The sequence below is a fragment of the Callospermophilus lateralis genome, chromosome 3, assembly GCF_048772815.1.
Source record: "Callospermophilus lateralis isolate mCalLat2 chromosome 3, mCalLat2.hap1, whole genome shotgun sequence".
NCBI classification, from domain to species: domain Eukaryota; kingdom Metazoa; phylum Chordata; class Mammalia; order Rodentia; family Sciuridae; genus Callospermophilus; species Callospermophilus lateralis.
Window position 1 is genome coordinate 175,804,382 of NC_135307.1, and position 22,144 is coordinate 175,826,525.

Here is a 22,144-nt window from a genome sequence, read left to right on the forward strand (position 1 = left end):
TTGGCTGCACCAATTTGCAGTCCCACCAGCAATGTATAAGTGTACCTCCCCCCGCCCATCCTCGCCAGCACTTATTGTTGTTTGACTTCATAATGGCTGCCATTCTTACTGGAGTGAGATGGTATCTTAGAGTAGTTTTAATTTGCATTTCTCTGATTGCTAGAGATGGTGAGCATTTTTTCATGTATTTGTTGATTGATTGTATATCCTCCTCTGAGAAGTTTCTGTTCAAGTCCTTGGCCTATTTGTTGATTGGGTTATTTGCTTTTTTGTTGTTTAACTTTTTGAGTTCTTTGTGTACTCTAGAGATTAGAGCTCTATCTGATGTTTGAGGGGTAAAAATTTGTTCCCAGGATGTAAGCTCCCTATTCACTTCGCATATTATTTCTCTTGCTGAGAAAAAACTTTTTAGTTTGAATTCATCCCATTTGTTGATTCTTGGTTTTAACACTTGTGCTATGGGTGTCCTATTAAGAAATTTGGGGTCTGCCCCCACGTGATGAAGATTAGGACCAACTTTATCTTCTATTAGATGCAGAGTCTCTAGTCTGATTCCTAGCTCCTTGTTCCATTTTGAGTTGACTTTTGTGCATGGTGAGAGAAAGGGATTCAATTTCACTTTGTTGCATATGGATTTCCAGTTCTCCCAGCACCATTTGTTGAAGATGCTATCCTTTCTCCATTGCATTTTCTCCATTAGCGCCTTTGTCTAATATAAGGTAGTTGTAATTTTGTGGATTTGTCTCTGTGTCCTCTATTTTGTACCATTGGTCTACCAGCCTGTTTTGGTGCCAGTACCATGCTGTTTTTGTTACTATTGCTCTATAGTATAGTTTAAAATCTGAAATCACGATACCACCAATTTCACTCTTCCTGCTTAGAATTACTTTAGCTATTCTGGGTCTCTTGTTTTTCCAGATGAATTTCATGATTGCTTTTTCTATTTCTGCAAGGAATGTCATTGGGATTTTGATGGGAATTGCATTGAATTGAAACAAAATATATCTTTAATCCTATTTTGTAAGTAGTTTCTACTCTGCCTTCTCATAGAACTCAGACCATCAGAGACAGTTTTTCTGAAGGAAAACATTAACTAGAGGCATTAATGATCTTGAACTTCTGTTACTGAATCACAAGGTAGAAGGACTTGGAACAACATAGAATTGACTTTCCATAGGAACCTAAATAAATGAAAATCCAGGGCATTTATTCCTGTCCTTTGTAGCACCTGGGTGGACTCCCTCTTGTTTGGCAATAGACAAGAGTCCAGAGGTAGGTTGAAGGACAGTAGACCAGGAGAAGGCAAAACTTAATCAGGATCTTAAAGGAAGGCAAGATTTGGAGAGGGAGATGGAGAATGGGCATGATATTCTCAACAAGGTAAAAAGATCCTCATTTGCAAATTGGAAGCTACAAGTCCAGGCCTTTTTCTCTTACTGATTCTCCACCCTCCATTGCAGAGAGCCTTGCTGGGGGGTCAGGAATGTCTATCAACAGCTGAATCTAACTAACACTGATCGGAATTTTGTTTTCCATCCCTCATTTCTTTCCCCACCTGGGCAAGTTGGAGCCTGTTTTGGAGTGAACACCACTAATTCACAAACCCTCATTTTGCAGCACCACATATAAATAAATACTTTACTCTGGCAAAAAGAAAAAAAAGAAAGTCATCTTGTTCAGAAAGAATCAGAACCTCCATGGTGGCTTGGCTATAAATAATTGCCTTATTCTTGGAAAATAGAAGGACCTCAGAGCCCTGAAACCCTAATCAACATTTCAAAGGGCCTTAGTCTGCCAGAAACAAAGACCAAACCAGACTACAATTTACCTGTGACAGGAACTACATCCTAGTCCTTTTTTTTTTTTAAGTTTTGAGACAAGGTCTCACTAAATTGCCCTCAAATTGGTTTTAACTTCCTGAGTCCCTGGGATTATAGGTGTGTGCCACCAGGCCCAGCTAAGAATATTTTTTATTTGCTCTAATTAGTTATGCATGACAGTAGAGTGCATTTTGAAATATTGTACACAAATAGAGCACAACTTCTCCATCCTCTGGCTGTACATGGTGCAGAGTCACTCCACTAGTGTAATCATACGTGTGTATAGGATAATAATGTCTATATCATTCTACCGTCCTTCCAATCCCCAAAGTCTCCCCTTTCTCTCTTCTCTACACAAAGCAAAGTTCCTTCATTCTTCCCTCCCACCTCCTCTGCCCCACTATGGATCAACTTTCGCTATCAGAGAAAACATTTGGCTTTTGGTTTTGGGGGATTGGCTTATTTCACTTAGCATATTCTCTAATTCCATCCATTTACCTGCAAATGCCATAATTTTATTCTTCTTTAAGGCTGAGTAATATTCCATTGTGTATATGTATCACATTTTCTTTATTCATCTTTTGAAGGGCATCTAGGTTGGTTCCACAGTTTAACTATTGTGAATTGAGCTCCTATAAACATTGATGTGGCTTGAGAATATTTTAAGTGTAGAAAATTTCATGTAACCTCTACAAGAATTGTAACTTGCTAGAAGATGCACAGTAAGTTAGCAGCAGGGCTGAATCTAGAACCCAAGTTTCCAGATGCTGGTCCATTTTGTCCCCTGTTCAACTGAGATGTCTGATGCCTGGACCCCTGGTTAGATAGGTACAGGTGATAGCTACAAGTACTCTCATTATTAAATAACTTACTGCTGAAACTTTGCTGAGTATAACTTAACATTTCCCTGAATGCACTAACCTCTTCATAGCCACCACGACACATCCAGTGTTAACTTTCTCAATATTGTAACCACGGTGGGCTCCACAAGTGTGCAACTTATGTAGTCACACGCGGTCCCCATGTTTAAAGGGCCTCAAGTTTGGCTTAATGCTCTCCTGTTACCACATTGAAATTCTTAATTTTTTAGCAAGGGATCCTGTATTTTTCATTTTTCACAGGGACCAGCAAATTAGGTAGCCTGCCTATAGCTTACACCCTGAGAGATAGAAATAAGGAGGTTTTGTGGATGTGTAACCGATGTGATTCTGCAATCTGTATTTGGGGTAAAAATGGGAGTTCATAACCCACTTGAATCAAATGTATGAAATATGATATGTCAAGAGCTTTGTAATGTTTTGAACAACCAATAAATTAAAAATTTTTAAAAAAAAAGAAATAAGGAGGTTTCTTCCATTCCTTTTCCCTAATCCAGAGGCCAAGTCATATGTAAATTTTCTTGTGGAGGCCAACTTGATTTTGTGTGTGTGTGAGGGTGTGTGTGTGTGTGTGTGTGTTTCTATTTTAATTTTTTTTTAGTTGCAGATGGACACAATATGTTTATTTATTTTTATGTGGTGCTGAAGATCAAACCCAGTGCTTACATGTATGAGTCAAGAGCTCTAATGCTGAGCTATAGCCCCAGCCCCCAGTTGGTTTTTTTTGTTGTTTTTCATTTTAGTTTTGGTTGGTTTGGGGGGTACCAGGAATTAAATCCAAAGATGCCTAACACATCCCCAGCCTTTTTTATTTTTTAATTTGACAGGGTCTCACTAAGTTGTTTAGAGCCTCACTAAGTTTCTGAGGCTTGCTTAAACTTGCAATCCTCCTGCCTCAGCCTCCCCAACCACTGGGATTACAGGCATGCACCACCATGCCTGGCTGAAGCCAACTCAGTTAACATATTCACTGCAAGAATTATTTTCTTTAGATTGCCTTCATGATTTTAGCTTCCCTTTGTATGGTTCATTGTTAAAGGGATGAGACAAACTTGCTTTGAGATCAAATACTGGTTTCTTATTGGAAACTGGAATCTGTGCTGCCACAGTTGTCAACTTGAACGTGGTAATGACAGCAGCATAATCCCCTTGGTAAGCCTCTAGGTTAACCTAGGGCAGATAAGTTTTTAAAAGCCATGAAGGAAGATGAGGCTGAAGAGCCTGGTGAGACCAGTCTGGGAAAAGTCTTGAGGGGCTGAAATGTTGGAGTTGCCTCATCCCAGAATGGGCAGCCACTGAGGCTCTTAGCAGAGTAGACAGCTCCTTGATGCACCCCATGGAGACCAGCTTGTATTGTAGCAGAGATTGCAATCAATTGTCCAAGCCACAGCAGTGGGCTGAGGATGCCCAGCCCAGTGAGGGACCTGGCTGTAGGTTCTGAGAAGCGGAGGAGTGAGGAGGAGACAAGTTTCCCACTTTGAGAAATGAGTCCTTTTGAAGTCAGAGATCCTCATGACAACTAAGCCCCAAACACCGAAAAGGAGAAAAACTTGGGAAATATAAGAACTGCACTACTCCAGACTGAGAAGCTTCATGAGGCTTGCTTTAAGGAAACAAAGTCTATTTTCCCACTTGAAGAGGAAAAAAGAAACATTTTAAGGGACTGGGGCTGGAGCTCAATGGTAGAGCACGTGCCAGGCATGTGCAAAGCCCTGTGTTTGATCCCAAGCACTGCAAATAAATAAGATAAAAATAAAAACTATCAAAAATTAAGGATTACTATTCTCTGTCAAATTCATGTCTTATTCATTTTATGGAAAAGACTAAAATTGTGTAGCATTACATCCTGGTGCTACCTGAGTGGAACTTCAAGATTTTCATAAGTAAATTTTTTTTTTCACTCTGAAGAAAAAAGAGTCCCACAAATCCCTGAGCCTCATCACAAATCAAGTTTGACTCCCATTAAATCCTTTGAGGATAGTCAAGTAACATTCGGTATTTTATTTCTATCATCCTTTGTTTTTTTATTACAAAATAGTCTCATGCTTGTTTAAAAACACAAATACAAAGTACATAAAGTGAAAAGCTTATTTCTACTTCATTCCCTGACCTCAATTCTGTTCTTAAGGGATAATCACTATTCAATTATTAATGGATATCCTTCCAGACATTTCATTTTACATACACAAGCATAAACATATTTGAGAATGTTTTGATATTTGTTCACAAAATGAGATTACAATGTTTATATATTTCAATTTGTTTCAATGTTGTATTTGTTTAATATCTTCTAAACCAGCACCAGTGTAGAATGATGTGTTCCTTCCAACAAGACACTCCCCTCTGTAGAACTGAACTATTGCTTGCACAGAAGAAAACCAACAACATCCCCTGCCCTTGTGTGTCTGATCTTAGATGAACACACCCAACTCTGTGCCTTGGATCTTAGGAATGTCACATACAAAGAGGTATTTCCTACTCGGAAGGTTGAGGCAAGAGAAATACAAGTTTGAAGGCTAGCCTCAGCAACGTAGAGAAACCCTGTCTCAAAAAATAAAAAGGGCTGGGAGTGTAACTCAAGGGTAAAGCGCCCCTGGATTTGATCCCCAGTCCCTAGTAAGAAGAAGAAGTTATGGAGGAGAAGGAGGAGGAGGAGGAGGAAGAAGAAGAGGATTTCCAGTTTAGCTCTGAGTGACTAAACACTGTTCGCTATCTACTAAAACTTGAGGAGGTAGAGACCCAAACAACTGGCCTCCACTTTCATTCCATGCTTCTTAAATTGGAGGGACAGTCTTTATAGTCCAAGATTAAAATCAAAACTGTATGAGTTTAAGAGAAAATATATACTGTCAAGATATGACTTCTATAAATATATATAGGTAACTTTAATTATAAAATACAGCTAACTATATTATTATATTTATACCAGGTACTTCACTGAAGTACCTGTTTTAATTCCCAGAACACCCTGTATAGGAGATAGTATGATGTCACTTTTCATGGATGAAGAAACTGAGGTTCAGAATGGTTAAGTGACTTGCCCTCGAAATAAGTGAGGACATGCCATCTCAGAATAGGCAAATTTAGTTGGGCATAGTGGTCCACACCTGTAATCCTAGTGACTTGGGAGGGTAAGGTAGGAGGATCGAAAGTTCAGGGACACCTCAACAACTCAGCAAGGCCCTAAGCAACTTAATAAGACCCTGTCTCAAAATAAAAAGGGCTTGGGATGTAGCTCAATTGTTAAGTGTCCCTGGATTCAACCCCCAGCACCAAAAAAATGAGCCAGCCATGGGCTGTGTGTGTGAGCTATGTGCATTTGAGCATATGAGAAAACTGGACTGACATTGCTTCCTGATTGGGCTGTGCCATGTATATGTGCCTTTTCCCTCACTCTGCCATAATCCCACATAGCACCTGAGATGGGTATGGCTTTCCAAGATGTCGGTCAATCTGCTGGCCACAAGACATCACCAAGCAATCCCCTGAAACCCGACCCCTTGTTCTCTTGTAATAGTACCCCTTTGTCTTACTTGGATGGAATATTTTATCAAACAGCTTTCCCCAATAAAAACCAGGGTTGGGACATGCTCTCTCTTGCCTGTCTCTCTTGCCTCCCTTTTGGGAGCTGAGGCCGAGGAGCCATCACTGCACTCCAAAAAAGGTATTTTGTGTGGTTTTTAGTCGCCAGCCCAATTCACACAGAATAAACCTGATTTAGTCACATGTTGCGACACCCACAAAATAGACAAATGGTATATTGATTATTTCAAGTTGAAAATCACTAGAGGAAGTGTAACTTCAGGAAAGGGCTATTTGATCTGTCTTTTCTTACATGCAGCAAGCCATAGAGATTCTTTGTGAAATGATGCCCTTCACATACCAAGGCCAGAAAATAGCCCTTAATCACCAGAGACTGGTAATGGCGGGGTGGGAGGGAAATTAACCTGAATAAACAAACTATGAAGTAACCCTTATCTTCCACTAGCTTTTTTACCCCACCCCATACATCCTCAAAATTTACCTCCCAGTCCATATAGCCACTTGTCCTGTCATTACTTCACAAATTTATTGGTCTTTGTTTAAGAAGTATAAAAGCATCGTGCTTTAGGCGTTTCTTTGGACTTCACTTTCTTGTGAAGATCCCCACATGTAAACTTAATAAAATCGTTATGCTTTTCTCTTGTTAATCAGTTTTGTATTAAATGAGTTCCTAGATCCAGCCAAAGAGCCCACATAATAACTAAGAGGGGGTCGAGGGGATCTCTCTCTCCCCTATACCCTCACATAGCTTGTAAGTAGTAAAGTCACGTATATCTAACCACAGGGCCTGTATTCTTTCAGGGGCACAGTCCTCCTGTGTCTAACTGATGAGAATAATCCACATGAACAATTAAAACAATAAAGTACTAAACAATACAGTATTGAGTTTAAGATTGGAGGAGTTTAGAAAAGGGGAGCACTATTTGGAATGTCCTGGTGCTGAAAGAGAAAATACACTGAATATACTATTCCAACTGGGCCCTGGAGAAGGATGAGATATGACCTGGGCAGCTGAGAGAGTGGATGTTAATGAAGCCAGAGCAAAAGCACAGAGTTGGAGTGGTGTGAAACTTGTTCCACTGAGAATGAGTAATGAACTGGGGTGGACAGAAAATAGAAAATGAGGAATAATTTGAAGGGAACAAAAAGTTAAACTCATTGACAGGATATATAAAGGTCAGGAAAATGTAAGTCAAAGATGGAGACCAAGATTCTTTCCTTGGGAAGAGATAGTCACTGAACAAAGACAGAACATATAATGGAGCCAGATCATGCATATATTTAACATCTGCAAAGTCAACTATATGTCCTTTGTGAATGAGTAAAGCCAGGAGAGGAGTAATTTAAATAATGCAGGTGATTCTGCTCAACATTTCATCTGGACAGTATCTGCTCTGGGGTGAGGAGAACTAGGAGCTGGGATCTGCTGTGCCATCAATGAGTCTCAGTTCCTGTCACAGGGTGAAAGTCTTCTGCTATGTGCACATCATGATCCTAATGTTCAAAGAAAAAAAAAATTTTCATGCAACAAAATTTTTAAAAGTAAACCAACTACTTATTCTGCTGCAAAATGAAAGGAATAGGAGGAGAAAGAGGAGAGAAAGAAAAGGTCTCAGTTGTGGGGAGAAGAGCCATCATTTGCCGTGCTGGAGAAAATTTGTACTCTGTGCAGTTTTTTTCCCTAAAGTCTGACTTTAGTCCTAAACCATTTGGTAAGATGCAACTCCACTGCAATTTGCAAAGGAAGGTATCCTTTAGGATGCCTTGGGTTAAGAGTCAAAGAAAACTCAACTCATACTATCCTAAAACAGTAAAGGATAATAATTGCCTAATCTGTTAAATCCAGATAGAAGATGATCTTCGGGCAAGTTCTGATCCAGTGGTTGAATAGTTTAATGAGGTTCTTTTTCACTATCTGCCCAGTCCATCTTCCACGGAGAGCTTCATCCTAAAACTGGCTCTATTTGTAAAGTGACTGCCAGCACTAACCAGAACTGCTGGCTGTATATTACATACCCAGTGAAAGAGGGTTTCCTCAGTCAGATAAAGGCCTGGGCTTCCTCTGAGTAGACCATCTCTAGTCAGATGCCATGTCTGAACTGGAAAGGATGGGACAGGATTATCCTACTTGTCATGGAGAAATCAAGGGCTTACCTGGAGACAGGGGTTAGGTAACTGTCAATTCAAAATATTTATCTAAGACTTCCTCTTAGGGGAAAGATATAGCTGATGCTTAGGAGACAACTTTTTTTTTTTTTTTTTGGTACTGAGGATTAAACCCAGGAGTACTTAACCACTGAGTCACATCCCTATTCCTTTTTAATATTTTATTTAGAGACAGAGTCTTGCTGAGTTGCTAAGTGCCTTACTAAGTTGCTGAGCCTGGCTCTGAACTCACGATCTGCCTGTCTCAGCCTCCAGAGCCGCTGGGATTGCAGGCGTGCGCCACTGCGCCCGGCTGAAAAAATATTTTTGTGTTGGTAAGTAGGGAAGATGAGGAGCTTAGTTCAGTACACAAACATTTATTCAGCCAACATTTTGAGTTACTGCCCTGGGCTGGTCACTGTGTCAATTGGGGTCACAAAAATGAGTAGAACATGAACTCTTTTTTTTTTATCAAGTAAAAGAGATGAACACATAAACAATATGATGAGGACTTTGTTAGAGGATAAAACAACCTTTAAGAAGCAGAAGATGGAGCAAATAACTACACTCCAGTCCCGAGACTTTTTTTATATAGGTTTTTTAGATTTTATTATTGTTATTAGGGGCTAAAAACCTCAAAGATCAAACTGCCCAGAGCTTGAAAACACAGGGCCTCAGAAGATATTTTAGAACTTAGATCCTGAGGAAATGTGTTGTTCTCACACACAACAAAGGTATGGACTGCCTGAAAACATCTTTATTGCCTCTTTCAGTTTTACATATGAGATTCTCCATGCCAATGTTTTGTTTTGTTTAAGTTGATAGGTTGGTTTTTTGGTTTGTTTGTTTGGTACCAGGAATTGAATGCAGGGACACTCACAATCACTGAATCACATTGTCAGCCATTTTTATACTTTATTTTTACTTATTTTGAGACAGGGTCTTGCTAAGTTGTTTAAGGCTTTGCTAAGTTTCTAAGGGTGATTTTGAACTTGTGATCCTCCTGCCTCAGCCTCCTGAGATTTATCTGCCTCCTTCAAAATTCAGCTATCAAATAAATAAATCCAGTTATCTTATGTAGATGGGCTCATTCTTCTGATACGAACTGGGATTGCAGGTTTGCACCATGGCACCCGCTTTTATATTTTCTTTGAGACAGGATCTCAATAAATTGTTTAGGACCTAAGTGAAGTTTTTTGAAAAAAGAGTTCCTCTGATAAATGAATACAAACCACCGATCTAGCCCAATGTGTTCATTTTACCAAGAGAATTGAAACTCATAAAACAGAACCAGTTTGCCCAAGTCATGCATCTTATTAACAATTAAACAAAAATAAGAACTCAGTGGTCCTCTCGGGCTAATGCCCATTCCATCAACTTACTAGGCTTCAAGAAAGATATTTTAGGACTTAGACCCTGAGGAAAATTTGCTAGTGACAAATAGATTATGATAATCAGTGCCCAATGATGAGAGAATCTAAAGAAATCAGAACTGAAATTAGGGCTGAGAAGGGTAAAGGATGAACTTCAAAAAGTCAGGACTGTCCCCTCCAACTTCAAAAAACTTGGAATGAGGGTACAGGTGGCTGGTTGGGTTTTTTTCTACAAGGTAACAGACATACAGAAAATTTGACTCCAACCAAACTGAGGGCCAGGAGAAGTAGGCTAGAACCTGGCCTGGCTGCTTTGCCCAGGGGTGGGTAGAACCAGCATGAACGAAGTGTTTTGTTCTCTTCTCTCCCACAGTAGCTTATGGCTAGGATGGAGGGAACCCTGGAAAAGCAGTTCCAATCGTTTTATAGACAAGAATGAAAATAGAGAAGTAGAGAAGGGTGTTGGCAGGGGTCGGGTAGGGGGTTCCATACTTGGAGGAAGCAAAGATGCTGCTGAAGCTCTTTGAAGATGTTTGAGCAAAACCCAGCATTAAGTGAAGAAATCCACTCTGAGATTTATCTGCCTCCTTCAAAATTCAGCTAGCAAATAAATAAATCCATTTACCTTATGTAGATGGGCTCATTCTTCTGACACAAACTGTACCTGCATTCATTTCCTCTGCATGTGGGAATCTAATACACTTACTTGTCTGAAGGAGCCATTTATCCCTGCATTGTGAACTATCTTATTAGACTTATTCTCTGCACCTTAGTAAAACCTCGGCCACAGTGAGGCACTACTGCAGGACTTTCAACAACTCTGCCCAGGCCTAGGGACTCTTGGGACTATTGACTTTAAAAAAAATAATAATAAAACAGAAAAGTACTCCGCCCTCTGGATAGCAGAAACCAACACAATGCATTCCTTTTCTCTTTGCTTCGATCTCCCTCCCTTCCTTCCTTCGTCTTTCTCTTCCTCTCCCCATCCCCTGTTCTCTCTTCTTCCTACATCAATTCCCGTTCCCTGTCCTAAGCCTTTACTAGTCCTCTGCTCTACTGGGACACTTGTGGAACAGGCAGAACAACGCCAGCCCAAAGGAACACAAAGAAAGCAGGCAAGCACATCCTCTTGCCACTACCCCTGACCCACCTGCTGCCAAGCACTTTCTCTGTCCCACTCAGGCCTCTTGGGATGGATATCACCCGCCTACTTCTGGCCACCCTACTGGTCTTCCTATGCATCCTCGCTGCTTACAGTCATCTGGCACCTGAGGAGGAGCCCAGAGATGACGGGAACCTAAGGAGCAACTCCTCCATGAAAGTACTGGATATCCCTTCTGTCTCTATTGTGGGTAAGTAGCCAGGCGTCTAGCCTCTGGTATCTGGCCAATAAAAGGGGGCTTCAGGATGTCAAGCCTAGTCCCCAAGTTGTTACCAAAATTCACTACCATAGTCATGGGTCCTTCTTGTTCATCCTGTAAAACAGTCCTAGGGGAACAAAGTATCCTTTAATTCCTTGGGTTTGGGAAAGCCCTGCATGCAAACAATCTAAAATGCAGCTTAGCATGTTAGAAACTCTGAAGTCAAGATGCTTGGTGAACTTTGTTCTAACAGCATTTCTGAAAGTTAATGAATCCCAGGACTCCTATCAATGGTAACAAATTTTAGGAAATGCTGGAGAATATAACCAAGTCTGGGATAAACTAGTCCTGCCATGGCAGATTACTGCGCAGGGGAAAATATGAGGGGCATTAGGATCTGGCATTAGAGATCTGGTTTGACTTCATCTGATAATAGTAGACATGGACTGGGGGAGCAGCTCAGTGGTAAAGTGTGTGCATAGCACGTGCAAGGCCCCAGGCTCCATCCTAACCAAAATAATAACTGACGTACTATGAGGTGGGAGCTGTTTTTATTTATATATCACAATTGAGGAAATTGAGGCTTAGAAAAGTTAAATAACTAGCATAAGATCAGAAAGTTCTTAATTAGCAGAGCCAGAATTCAAATGCAGATGAAATGTTAAAGCTCAAAACTAATATCTTTTTATTGCCTTTATCTCTCCCTAGGAAAAGAGGATATTCTAAATATATCAGGGGAATAAGGGCAGGGAAGGGAGGCAACACCAACACTGACTGATTATCTTTGATATGGCAAACTTCACTTTATAAACACACTCATTTATCCCTGCAAGATAGGTAATATAGAACCCTTTCGCAGATGAGAAAACTGAGTCTCAAGGAGGTTAATGAGGTAACCTCACCTGTTGCATGGCAGGTTCTAAGGCTGTTATATGACAAAATTAGAATTTAAATCAGATCTGCCTGGCTCCAAGCTCTGAGATATAGAAAGTAGTAACACAGTTGTATCCAGGTATTGATATCCCATTATCCCATTTTCAGGGGATAAAATATCTTTCACCTGCCAGGTTAAAGACTAAAGAAGCACCTGGGGTAACTGAGTGGTGAGGGCTAAAAAGGTCAAAAAACCAGGCCTCTCATGGATATTATAGGCGGATCCCAGGGCCTCCTCAGATTTCCTGTTTGCCTTCCTCAGAGTTCACTGCCCTCAGTTCCTGGCTCCAGGTTAGCAGCCAGGCTAACAAGAACCTGCTGCTGAGTCCCATGATGATTCATCCAGCCAAGGCCAACCCCTCACCCTCCCCCCACTACCCTCTGAGGCCCTCAGCTCCTTCCATTTTACTGCTGTAAAAGGGTCCCCGGAAACATCTGGCTTTGTTCCTTCTGTCTCTCTTTGAAGCACTGAACAAGAAATCCAAAAAGATCAGCAGAACAGAAGCAGAAAAGAGGACAAGATCTTCCAAGGTAGGCCTGAGAGTTTTCATTGTGGGGGAGGGTGGATCAGACTTAAAAGGGAAGGACCCCTAAGCCGTGGTTAAAAATGAAATAAAATCTTTTCAACGTCTACATTAACCAAAGAACTGAAAGCTACCTAAAAGATTCCTGGCGTAGAGTCCTCAGGCCCCCCGCCCCCCACAGAAGCCCAGGGAGATGAAGTTCACTGAGCAAAATTGCTTACCTACTGAAAAGCATCTTCTGATGCTGATTTAGCCCCTTGTCTGAAAATTCACTATTGCTCAGTCTTTTCCAAGGGGTTATTTCAGAATCACTTCCACATCCTTTACCATATCTGAGTTTTACCTACTTATTTCAAATCAAAAGTTTTAAAAATACAGAAAGATAATAGAAAACCAGTATCACTATTAATAGGAAAATAAGTGAAAATAAAATATTGTTAGTGAAGTCTCACTGGATGGTACTGTCTACTAAATGCCCTAAATCTGAAGCCTGATCTCTGTGTTTAAAAAAGCAGATAGTGTTAAAGAAACATTAAGGACATATTTAGCATCCAACTGAGCCTTTCAAGTTGAGATATTTAAAAGAATCCTTTCTTGATTCAGGATCATTTAATATTCATGTATCACCTCAAATCACTGCACCATAATACAGGTCCCCACACTTTGGGAAACACTGGATGTACACATTATTCCTGTTTTAATGTGCCTCCATTTATCAGATCAACTAAAACCACAGCAGAACCAGTGGACTAGGTATAGAGAGGTAGAATCTGGCGTACTGTATGATCTTGAGAAAGTCTCTGCTTCTCTGATCCTGTTTTGATGGCTCTAGAGGAATGAGCAGGTCAGATGACTGACAGATAATATATAATGGACTAATATATTTACATGCTAGGTACTAGGAATATACAGTGAACAAAAAAATATCCCTGCTTTCACGAAGGTTACATTTTTGTGGGGAAACAAGTGAACAGCAAGTAAATAGAGGTAAAATAAATTCAGATGATAAAGGCTGTGAAGAAATTAAAGCACAATGATGAAAGAAAATGAAGGGAAGACTAGTCAAAAAAGGCCTAAAGAAAGAGCACTGAAATAAAAACTCAATAACCTAGAGCAGCAATGTCTAATGAACAATGAGGGCCATATATAAAAGTATAAATTCTCTAATAGCCACATTAGAAAAAATAAGAAACAGCTGCAATTAATTTAATAACAGCCTATCGTATTTAAAATATTAACATTTCAACATGCAATCAATTGTAAGTTACTGAAATATTCATTTTTTATGCTAAGTCTGAAATCTGGTGTATAGTATAGCTGATGCAGCACATCTCAAATTCAAAGCTAAATCTTCAACAAAGTAAAATGTGGTCCTGATAAAATAAACTTGTGTTTAATGGCTAAAAAAAAAAGAAAGAAAAATAATAAGTTTTTACAATGCTTCCGTTTTAAATTAATTAAAATTAAATAGCCAGGGGTGGGGACACACGTCTGTAATACCAGTGATTCAAAAGGCTGAGGCAAGAGCATCGTAAATCAGAGGCCAGCTTTGGCAATTTAGCAAGATCCTCAGCAGTTTTGCTAGGCCCTGTCTCAAAACAAAACAAAACAAAAAAGGACTGGGGATGTAGTGCAGTGGTAAAGTGCCTCTGGGTTCATTCCCCAGTGCCAAAAATAAAAAATAAAGACTGGGGGTGTGATTCCGTGGTAGAATGACCCTGGGTTTTATCCCCAGTACTTAAAAAAAAAAAAAATTTTTTTAATAGAAAATTAAGTTCCTCGGTTGCATTAGACACATTTCAGTATTGAGTAGCCACATGTGGCTGTGGCTACTTGTACTGGATAGACAGCAAAGAATGACCCCCAGGCTAGAAAGTAGCAAGTTCAAATATCCCACAGCAAAAATTCATTTGCTGTGTAGTCAGAGGTCTGAGGCCAAAGGGGAGTCCTGGGCACACACCTGTAATCCCAGATACTAATGAAGATGAGGCAGGAGGAAAGCAAATTGAAGAGACTCCACCTCAAAATAAAAATAAAAAAGCAGGGGGTGTAGCTCAGAGGCAGAACACTTATCTAGCATAACTGAAGCCCTGAGTTCATTCGAAATGCAAGAAGAAACTATCAGAAGGCTTTAAGCCGGGGTGGGATGCGATCTTAGGTCTCCACAAGGTTCCTTCAGGGGTTCCTTCAGTTCCCTGAAGGATGGACCGTAAGGGGCCAAAACGACAGCGGGGAGAAGATAGTGGCCGGCCCTGGGTATCCGCGGTGAGAGAGAAGTGGGGGAACTCCGGATCTACTGTGAAGACACAACTGTGGATAGGGAAAGGGACTGTGGATAAACTAGTTTAAAACGATGGAGCTGAGTAAGGTCCTCTAAGGAGAGAAAAAGGCCAGGCCAAAGCCAGGTAAGTCTGGACAGGGATCCAGAGACAGAAGGGGTGACCTGATTGGGGGAACGGGCAGGGACCAGCTGCGGTGCTCTGTGAGCATGAGCAGAGCGGTCGGTGGAAGCGTGGCGGTGACGGGGGTGTCTGGCCCCGAGGCGTCATAGCCCCGAATTTTCAGGCCGAGACGATAAGCACGGCAGGCATGGCCAGTTCCAGCAGCCCAGCATTTCCCCTACAGAAAAAGGCTCCGATGAAGAAGGTAGCGCGGCCCCGGCCCCCTCCGCCCACGCCCTGCGTGGCCACCCGCGACAGCTGCAAGTCGCCGTCGCCACCCTGCTGCGACCCGTGCGCCTCCTGCGTGTGCCGCTTCTTCGGCAGCGTCTGCTCCTGTCGCGTACTCAACCGCAACTGCTGAGTACGTCCACTCGCGGCTGCAGGCGGGGAAGGGCGGGGCTTCCTGGGCGTGGATTGGGTGGGGCTTCCGGGAGTGGAGGGCTTCAAGGGCGGGGCACTCTAATAAAGTGTATCCTTCTGGGACTAGTGCGGGCGTAGCTGTTGGGATTGGGCCGGGGTTTTCAGGAGGCGGGACTTCACCGAGTCAGATTTAAGCTAAAATTTGAATATAGCATTTGTCGGCTGCTCGGAGTTGTGTTGCTGTTTCTTTAAAGAACCAGAAAGCTCGCTGTCCCTTGACCGATCCTCCCAAGCTGCGAAGTCCCGCGGAATGCGCAAGCGCTACTTTCCTCGGGTGGGAAAGCCCAGTTAGCTCGGCCCACTGCTGCACTCAGATACTCGCTTCTCCACCCTACCTCTGAGCACTGGGAACTCCGGGGGAGTGCAGACCAGGCTGGCAGAAGAGAGCTATCAGGGAGCCCCCTTTCAGTCTTTCACCTTTTCTAGTTCTAAGAAGCTCTCCTCAGTGCCTTCTTCCTCTCTTCTCAACCACCCCCCAAAGAATATAAGAAATGTTAGAACTCCATGCAGTCTCACTGGGCTGATGGTTCCGCGGAATTTGCGGACAAAGATGGTCGGCTGACTGTGACTGAATGTTTGCTGAGGTTTCAACGCCAAAAGACTCAGGGCTGAGGACCTTAGAGGCTTAGGAGGCTCCCAAAGGTGCCACTGGAGCCCACTCCTCTCTCTAACTCTCTCTCTCCCGCAAGGTATTGGGAGCTGGGAAGAGTTTTCTTCCACCCAAAGCTAAATGAATATTGATGTTGATCCCCAGGCATTTTTAACTCTGGAGGCCGAGAGGGTTTGGGCTCTCGGGTAGAAAGCAAGGATTTAGGGATCTCGCTGGGCGCGTTGGTGCACGCCTGTAATCCCAGCTACCTTGAAGGCTGAGGCAGGAGGACCGCAAATTCAAAGCCAGCCTCAGCAACTTAGTGAGGCCCTAAGCAATTCAGCGAGGCCATGTCTCAAAATAAAACATGAAAAGGGCTGGGGATGGGGCTCAGTGGTTAAGCTCCCCTGGGTTCCATCCCCGGTACCCCCCAACCTCCCAAAAAAGGACCCCCTCCTCATTCCCCACCCTAACTGTATCAGCAAGTATGGAGATAGTGGGCCTGAGCTTGGTGTGTATTCCGCAATCATTGTGCTCAATTATCAAAGTGCTGTTGCCAAAAACATTGCAAGCTGTTCCCTGAAATTCCACAAATGCAAGAATGTGAGAAACTGAGGTGCAGCTTTCAACCTCAGGACTGCATAGGCTCTGGGGTACTGTTTTCAAATCCAAAAAAAAACCCAACTTTTCTCCTTACTCCAACAGCAGCATCATCTGAGAGGGTTTGGACATTTTATTACTCACATACTGGGGAGGGTGGAAAGCAGGACAGGATAAAATAGAGGGCTGCAGCAGGCTACAAGAAAGGAGAATATATAATATGGTTGCCTGCCCACTGCACAGATGGATTTCTTCATGTTTTATAAGTACATTCTTTTTTTAAAAAAAATATTTATTTTTTAATTATAGGTGTACACAATATCTATTTTTTTTTATTTTTATGTGGGGCTGAGATTTGAACCCAGTGCCTCACACATTTGAGGCAAGTGTTTTACCTCTGAACCACAACCCCAGTCCCTAAGAGTACATTCTTTTACATTACAACCAAGGTCACTCTGCTTTGATCCTCACCTAAAGATTGGAGACAAGGGGAGTGCCCAGTTTCCCTTCTCCATTTCTTTCCTTTTAGCACTGTTTAAAGTCCTTCATTCCTAGGCACTGATTATGTTTACCCCAACAGCAGCATTGTATATTTGAAAACACCCTGAGAGGGGAAGCACCTAGATACTGCTTTGAGGAATGAGGGGTCAGAGGAAGGAACAGTGTCTGTAAGGAAGTGCCAGCCAGGGTGCAGTGTGACATGGAAATTCCCAGATCCTTGGGAAGAAGGGTTCCAGCTGACATCAGCTACTTGTTCTGCGTGGCTGGAGGGAACCCTGCCAGTAGGGAGAAGAGCTGAGAAGATGCCACTTGTCAGTGCCCCTTAACAGCCAGAGCCATTCCCCAATGAAGGTAATAGAGATAACATTGAAAAGGGCCAGTGCCCTAAAAAAATCTAGAGAGAGGCCATGAGACAAGAAAACATGAATCCCTTACCTCACTGCTGACTAATCACCACACATCTCTGAAGACAGAGAGGCTCAGGGGCCAACATAAGTGGGACCACCTACTCTGACCCTCTTGTCCACTTAATTTTTCCTCTTTCATTATTGAAAACTCCCTTCTTGTCCCAAACTTTTTCCCAGCTGGAGACCCAAATCTTGCCTGTAGTGACATAGCTAATATGGAAAAAATGAGCCAAGTACCTCTCTCCAACAGACCCTGTCTTGGAGTGGTAACTACCTGGACAGATCCCAAAAGAGAAGATGGGTACTCCAGGCTAGGCAAGACAACTGCACACTGGGCAAGTCTTCGTGTCTTTTTGAGCTTCCATTTACTTGTGTATAAAATGGAAAATAATCATTCCTGCTGTTCTCATTGTAAATCCAAGGTATGTTGTTGTTTTTCTGTGCCTAACACAACAACCATGCACACCCACACATAGAAGCTGCCAGTTGCTTATTTTGTTCTCTGTCATTTAGGCTGTAAGCCCACAGGGCAAGACTCTTTTGTCCCTTGTACCATAGCTGTTGCTGAGTAAATAATAAGAATATTGGGAACATATTGCAGTAACTGCTCCTGTGTTTTCCAGACACTGTTCACCAGCCAGGCCCCATTTGGCCCCCAGGGTGAGGTTGGGGAGGCACAGCTAAAGATTGAGTGCATTAGTAACAATGCCATTTAGCTGCTGGATACAGACAGCCTCAAACAGAACTAATCCATCCATTCATTATTCACTAACTGTGTACAGGGACCTACTGTGTACCAGGAGCTATAAATAATGTGGAAGAAATCAAACATGGATGCTTTCCCTATAGAGCTATGATCCAGTGACCCATGACCATTGGCCCTTGCTAAAGGTTAAAGCAATTGTTAGTATGATTTCTTCTTTCAGACTCTTGCTTCTGTTGACTCAGATCCCTAGTTTAGTGTTTACCTGCCCAAGTTTCCCTTTTGTTTGAGATCCTGAGATTCTTGGACATTTTCAGAATTTCTCATCAAATCTTAGGGTCCTGAGAGCATGATTCTGGGCCTCTGCAAAACTCTGCCCAGTTTGATGAGTTACAGTTCCATTGTTAGGAGGATCAACATCATTATTCATCCTTTACCACCCCCTCCCCATTACACACACACACACACACACACACACACACACACACACACACACACACACGCTAGAGCTGGGCAAGTACTTTAGCATCAAGCACTGGCCCCCTCTTTCACACAAAGGGTGAACTCTGACCTGGAAAGCTTTGCTTTACCTTTATGACTATTGATTCATAATCATTTCTTCCAGCCTTAAATTTGTACCCAGACTTTTCACAGTGTGGCCTTTAACAAGTCACTTTCAGTGATACCAATTCCTGTTTATAAAGTGAGGATTAAATCAAAGTATTTTGGTTAGTGTAAGGTTGTGGGGAAGGTGAGAGGTTATCTACAGGACAGGTTTGGAGATCTCACAGGATAAGGGGTGCTAGAGTAGCCAAGTGGCAGAAACCAATGGACAATGTCTTCACAGCAAGGCCACAGGGATAAGTCAGCTTCAACCTCTTCAGTCCTTGTACTTGACCATTTAGAATTCCTCTTCCCAGCAGTCTGATTGACCTGACCTGGTGCCTAGGAAAGGATGGTCCATCTTGATTGACAATTGACAATTCCAAAAATCCCTGTGTAATATAGGAGGGTAATTCTCCAAGTGAAAATCACGGATATGGTTCCTGTGGGGAGCAAAATCCATAATTGGCCCTAAGAGAGGCTAGACTCTTGAATCTATTGAGGATGTTTCCAGTTCCAGAATTCTGACATATTCTGAAGCAATGATTTTCAAATATTAAAGATGCCAGGGCTAAGCATGTAGCCCTGAGATGTTGCTCTGATTTTTCCCCCCAATGCTGGAGATGGAATCTAGGTCCTCATCCATGCTGGGCAAAGGCTTTACCACTGAGCTAATCCCTTATTTTTGGTGCTAAGGATCAAACCTAGGGGATTCACATCCCCAGCCCTTCTTTTTTGAGACAGGGTCTCACTAAGTTGCTTGGGGCCTCATTAAGTTACTTACGCTGCCTTTGAATTCTTCCTGCCTCAGTCTCCCAAACCACTGGAATTACAGGAATGTGCCACTGCACCTGGTCTCACACTAAGCATTTTAAATTAGTATGTTATGGGGATAGAGATGTGACTCAGTGGTTAAGTGCTTACCTAACATATGTGACATACTGGGTTCAATCTCTAGTACTGAAAAATAAAAACATAAATTAGAGCCAGGTGCGGTGACTCAGGAGGTAGGAAGATTGCACATTGGCAAATTAGCAAGGCACTAAGCAATTTAGTGAGAACCTGTCCCAAAATATAAAAGGAGCTGGCAATGAGGCTCAGTGGTAAAGTTCAATCTCAAGTACAAAAAATAAAAATACCTCTTCACATAAATATTATCATTTGAACACTAAAATAACCATCTGATGTAGATTTTTTTTTTCTATCAGGGACTGAATCCAGGGTGGCGCTTAACCACTAAGCCACATCTCCAGCCCTTTTTATTTTTCACTTTGAGACAGTCTCACTAAGTGCTTCAGGCCTCACTAAATTGCTGAGGCTGGCTTTGAACTTGCAATTCTCCTGCCTCAGCCTCCAGAGCTGCTGGGATTACAGGCATACACCACTGCACCTAACCAAGGTAGATATTTCTATTCCTATCTCAAATAACATGATATATCAACAGCAGACCCAGGTATTCTCCTTCCAAATCTCAACTCACTGCTCCATAAACCCCTAGGCTTTATCTACCCTTCTCCCTTTCCTGGAAAAAAAATACAAGAGCCAGTCCAGATACTGCAGAACTTTCCTTCCCCACAAAGAAGTTTTTTTTTTTTTTTTTTTTTTTTCCCCCCCAGTGCTGGGAATCAAACCCAGGACCTTGCATGTGTTAGGCAAGTGCTCTACCACTGACATCAAGAATGGGGGTAGGGGGCTGGAGATATAGCTCAGTTGGTAGGGTGTTTGCCTTGCACCCTGGGTTCAAACACCAGCACCCACACTCACACACACACAAAGAAAGGGGGTGGGGGAGCAGGAGACACATCATCATCTTTCATTATGGGTACATGGTCAGTGTCACACATGTGACAGATTAGCAAACCTGAGATCAGAGGTGCATCTGAGACCAGATGTGAAAGGAAAGTTTAAAAAAAAAAAAAAAGGCGGGGGGATGTTCTGAGATCTGGCAAGACATCTCTAAAGAGTAAAGCAAAGCAACAGAATAACAGAAACCAGAACACCCAAGGGATCAGAGGTAGGGGATTGCATGGAAAGAAACATCTGGAAACATCCACCTGTGTCTGGGTGGAAACAGACTTACACAGGGAAGGGGTCCTTAGGAAGGAGCTGCTCAGCAGCTGTGCAGGGTACTCTCTAGCTCAGATGAACAGCAGTCTCCTTCTTTCTAAGTCATCATGCCAGGTGAGGCGTAACAGCCCTCTCGGCTGCCAGTCTTGGCCTTAGGGACAGTTTCGGAGTGACTGATCCTAGTGATGGGGAGTCTCAAACCAGATTCTTTTTCTCCTAAACCTGGGCCTATGGGTGTGGAAAGGATTTGGATTTTGGTCTGAGTCCAACCAGTACAGCTCAACCTTAAGGCTCCTCTTAGACCCTCAGTTTCCTGTTACATAACACAGGGATTCAAGTCTTGACAAAGATCTCCTAATGAATAAGATCATACCTAAAAAGTGTTTACTCAACACAAAGCTTGGCACACAAAGGGTGTGCAAGAAGTAGCAGCAGGTCAAAACAGGTAACAGATCTGTTTTGACCATTGGCATCTTGGTCAGCTGGTAAGTATGTCCCTGGCAACTGGTAATAGTTGAATTATCAAAGTTCACAATTTTCAGCAATCATATCACATATGCATGCAACTTACACAACTTCAACTATGCACACTCAGGAAAAACAGGTGAGGATCATCCCCTGATGAGTACCTAAGCCTGAATGAGTTCAGCCCCTCATGCCTGACTATAGGCCATGAAGTGTGACGCAAGGGTTTGGCTTGACATCACATCTTTACAACAGGCTCACCAGGCATGGTGGCACACACTTATAATCCCAGTTACTACTTGGGAAGCTGAGGCAGGAGGATCAAGGTCAGCCTTAGGAACTTAGCAAGACCCTATCTTAAGATGAAAAGGGGTGGGGTGGGAATATAGCACAGTGGTAAAGCACCCGAGTTTAATTCCCAGTACTGCAAAAACTAAACAGAACAAACAGCAAACAAGACCCTTCTTGGCACTCGGATGCATTTGCCCTCAAACAGAAGAGGTAGTTTCAATGCCAAATACAGACAAGGAAGTGTCAAGCATAGGGTGTGCACTTACAGTTGGAAAGCTTTTTTTTTTTTTTTTTTTAAAGAGAGAGAGAGAGAGAGAGAAAGAGAGAGAGAATCTTAATATTTATTTTTTAGTTTTCGGCGGACACAACATCTTCTTTTGTATGTGGTGCTGAGGATCGAACCCAGGCCGCACACATGCCAGGCGAGCGCGCTACCGCTTGAGCCACATCCCCAGCCCCCAGTTGGAAAGCTTATTGGCA

General features: G+C 42.4%; 1 protein-coding gene across 1 annotated transcript; it reads left to right on the plus strand.

Moving 5' to 3' along the window:
- The first annotated feature begins 10,951 nt into the window (after positions 1-10,951).
- Asip (agouti signaling protein) lies at positions 10,952-15,379 on the plus strand. Its single transcript, XM_076849056.1, has 3 exons — positions 10,952-11,111; positions 12,520-12,584; positions 15,203-15,379. The coding sequence occupies exons 1-3, from the start codon at positions 10,952-10,954 to the stop codon at positions 15,377-15,379; spliced, it is 402 nt and encodes a 133-aa protein (XP_076705171.1).
- The last annotated feature ends 6,765 nt before the right edge of the window (positions 15,380-22,144 follow it).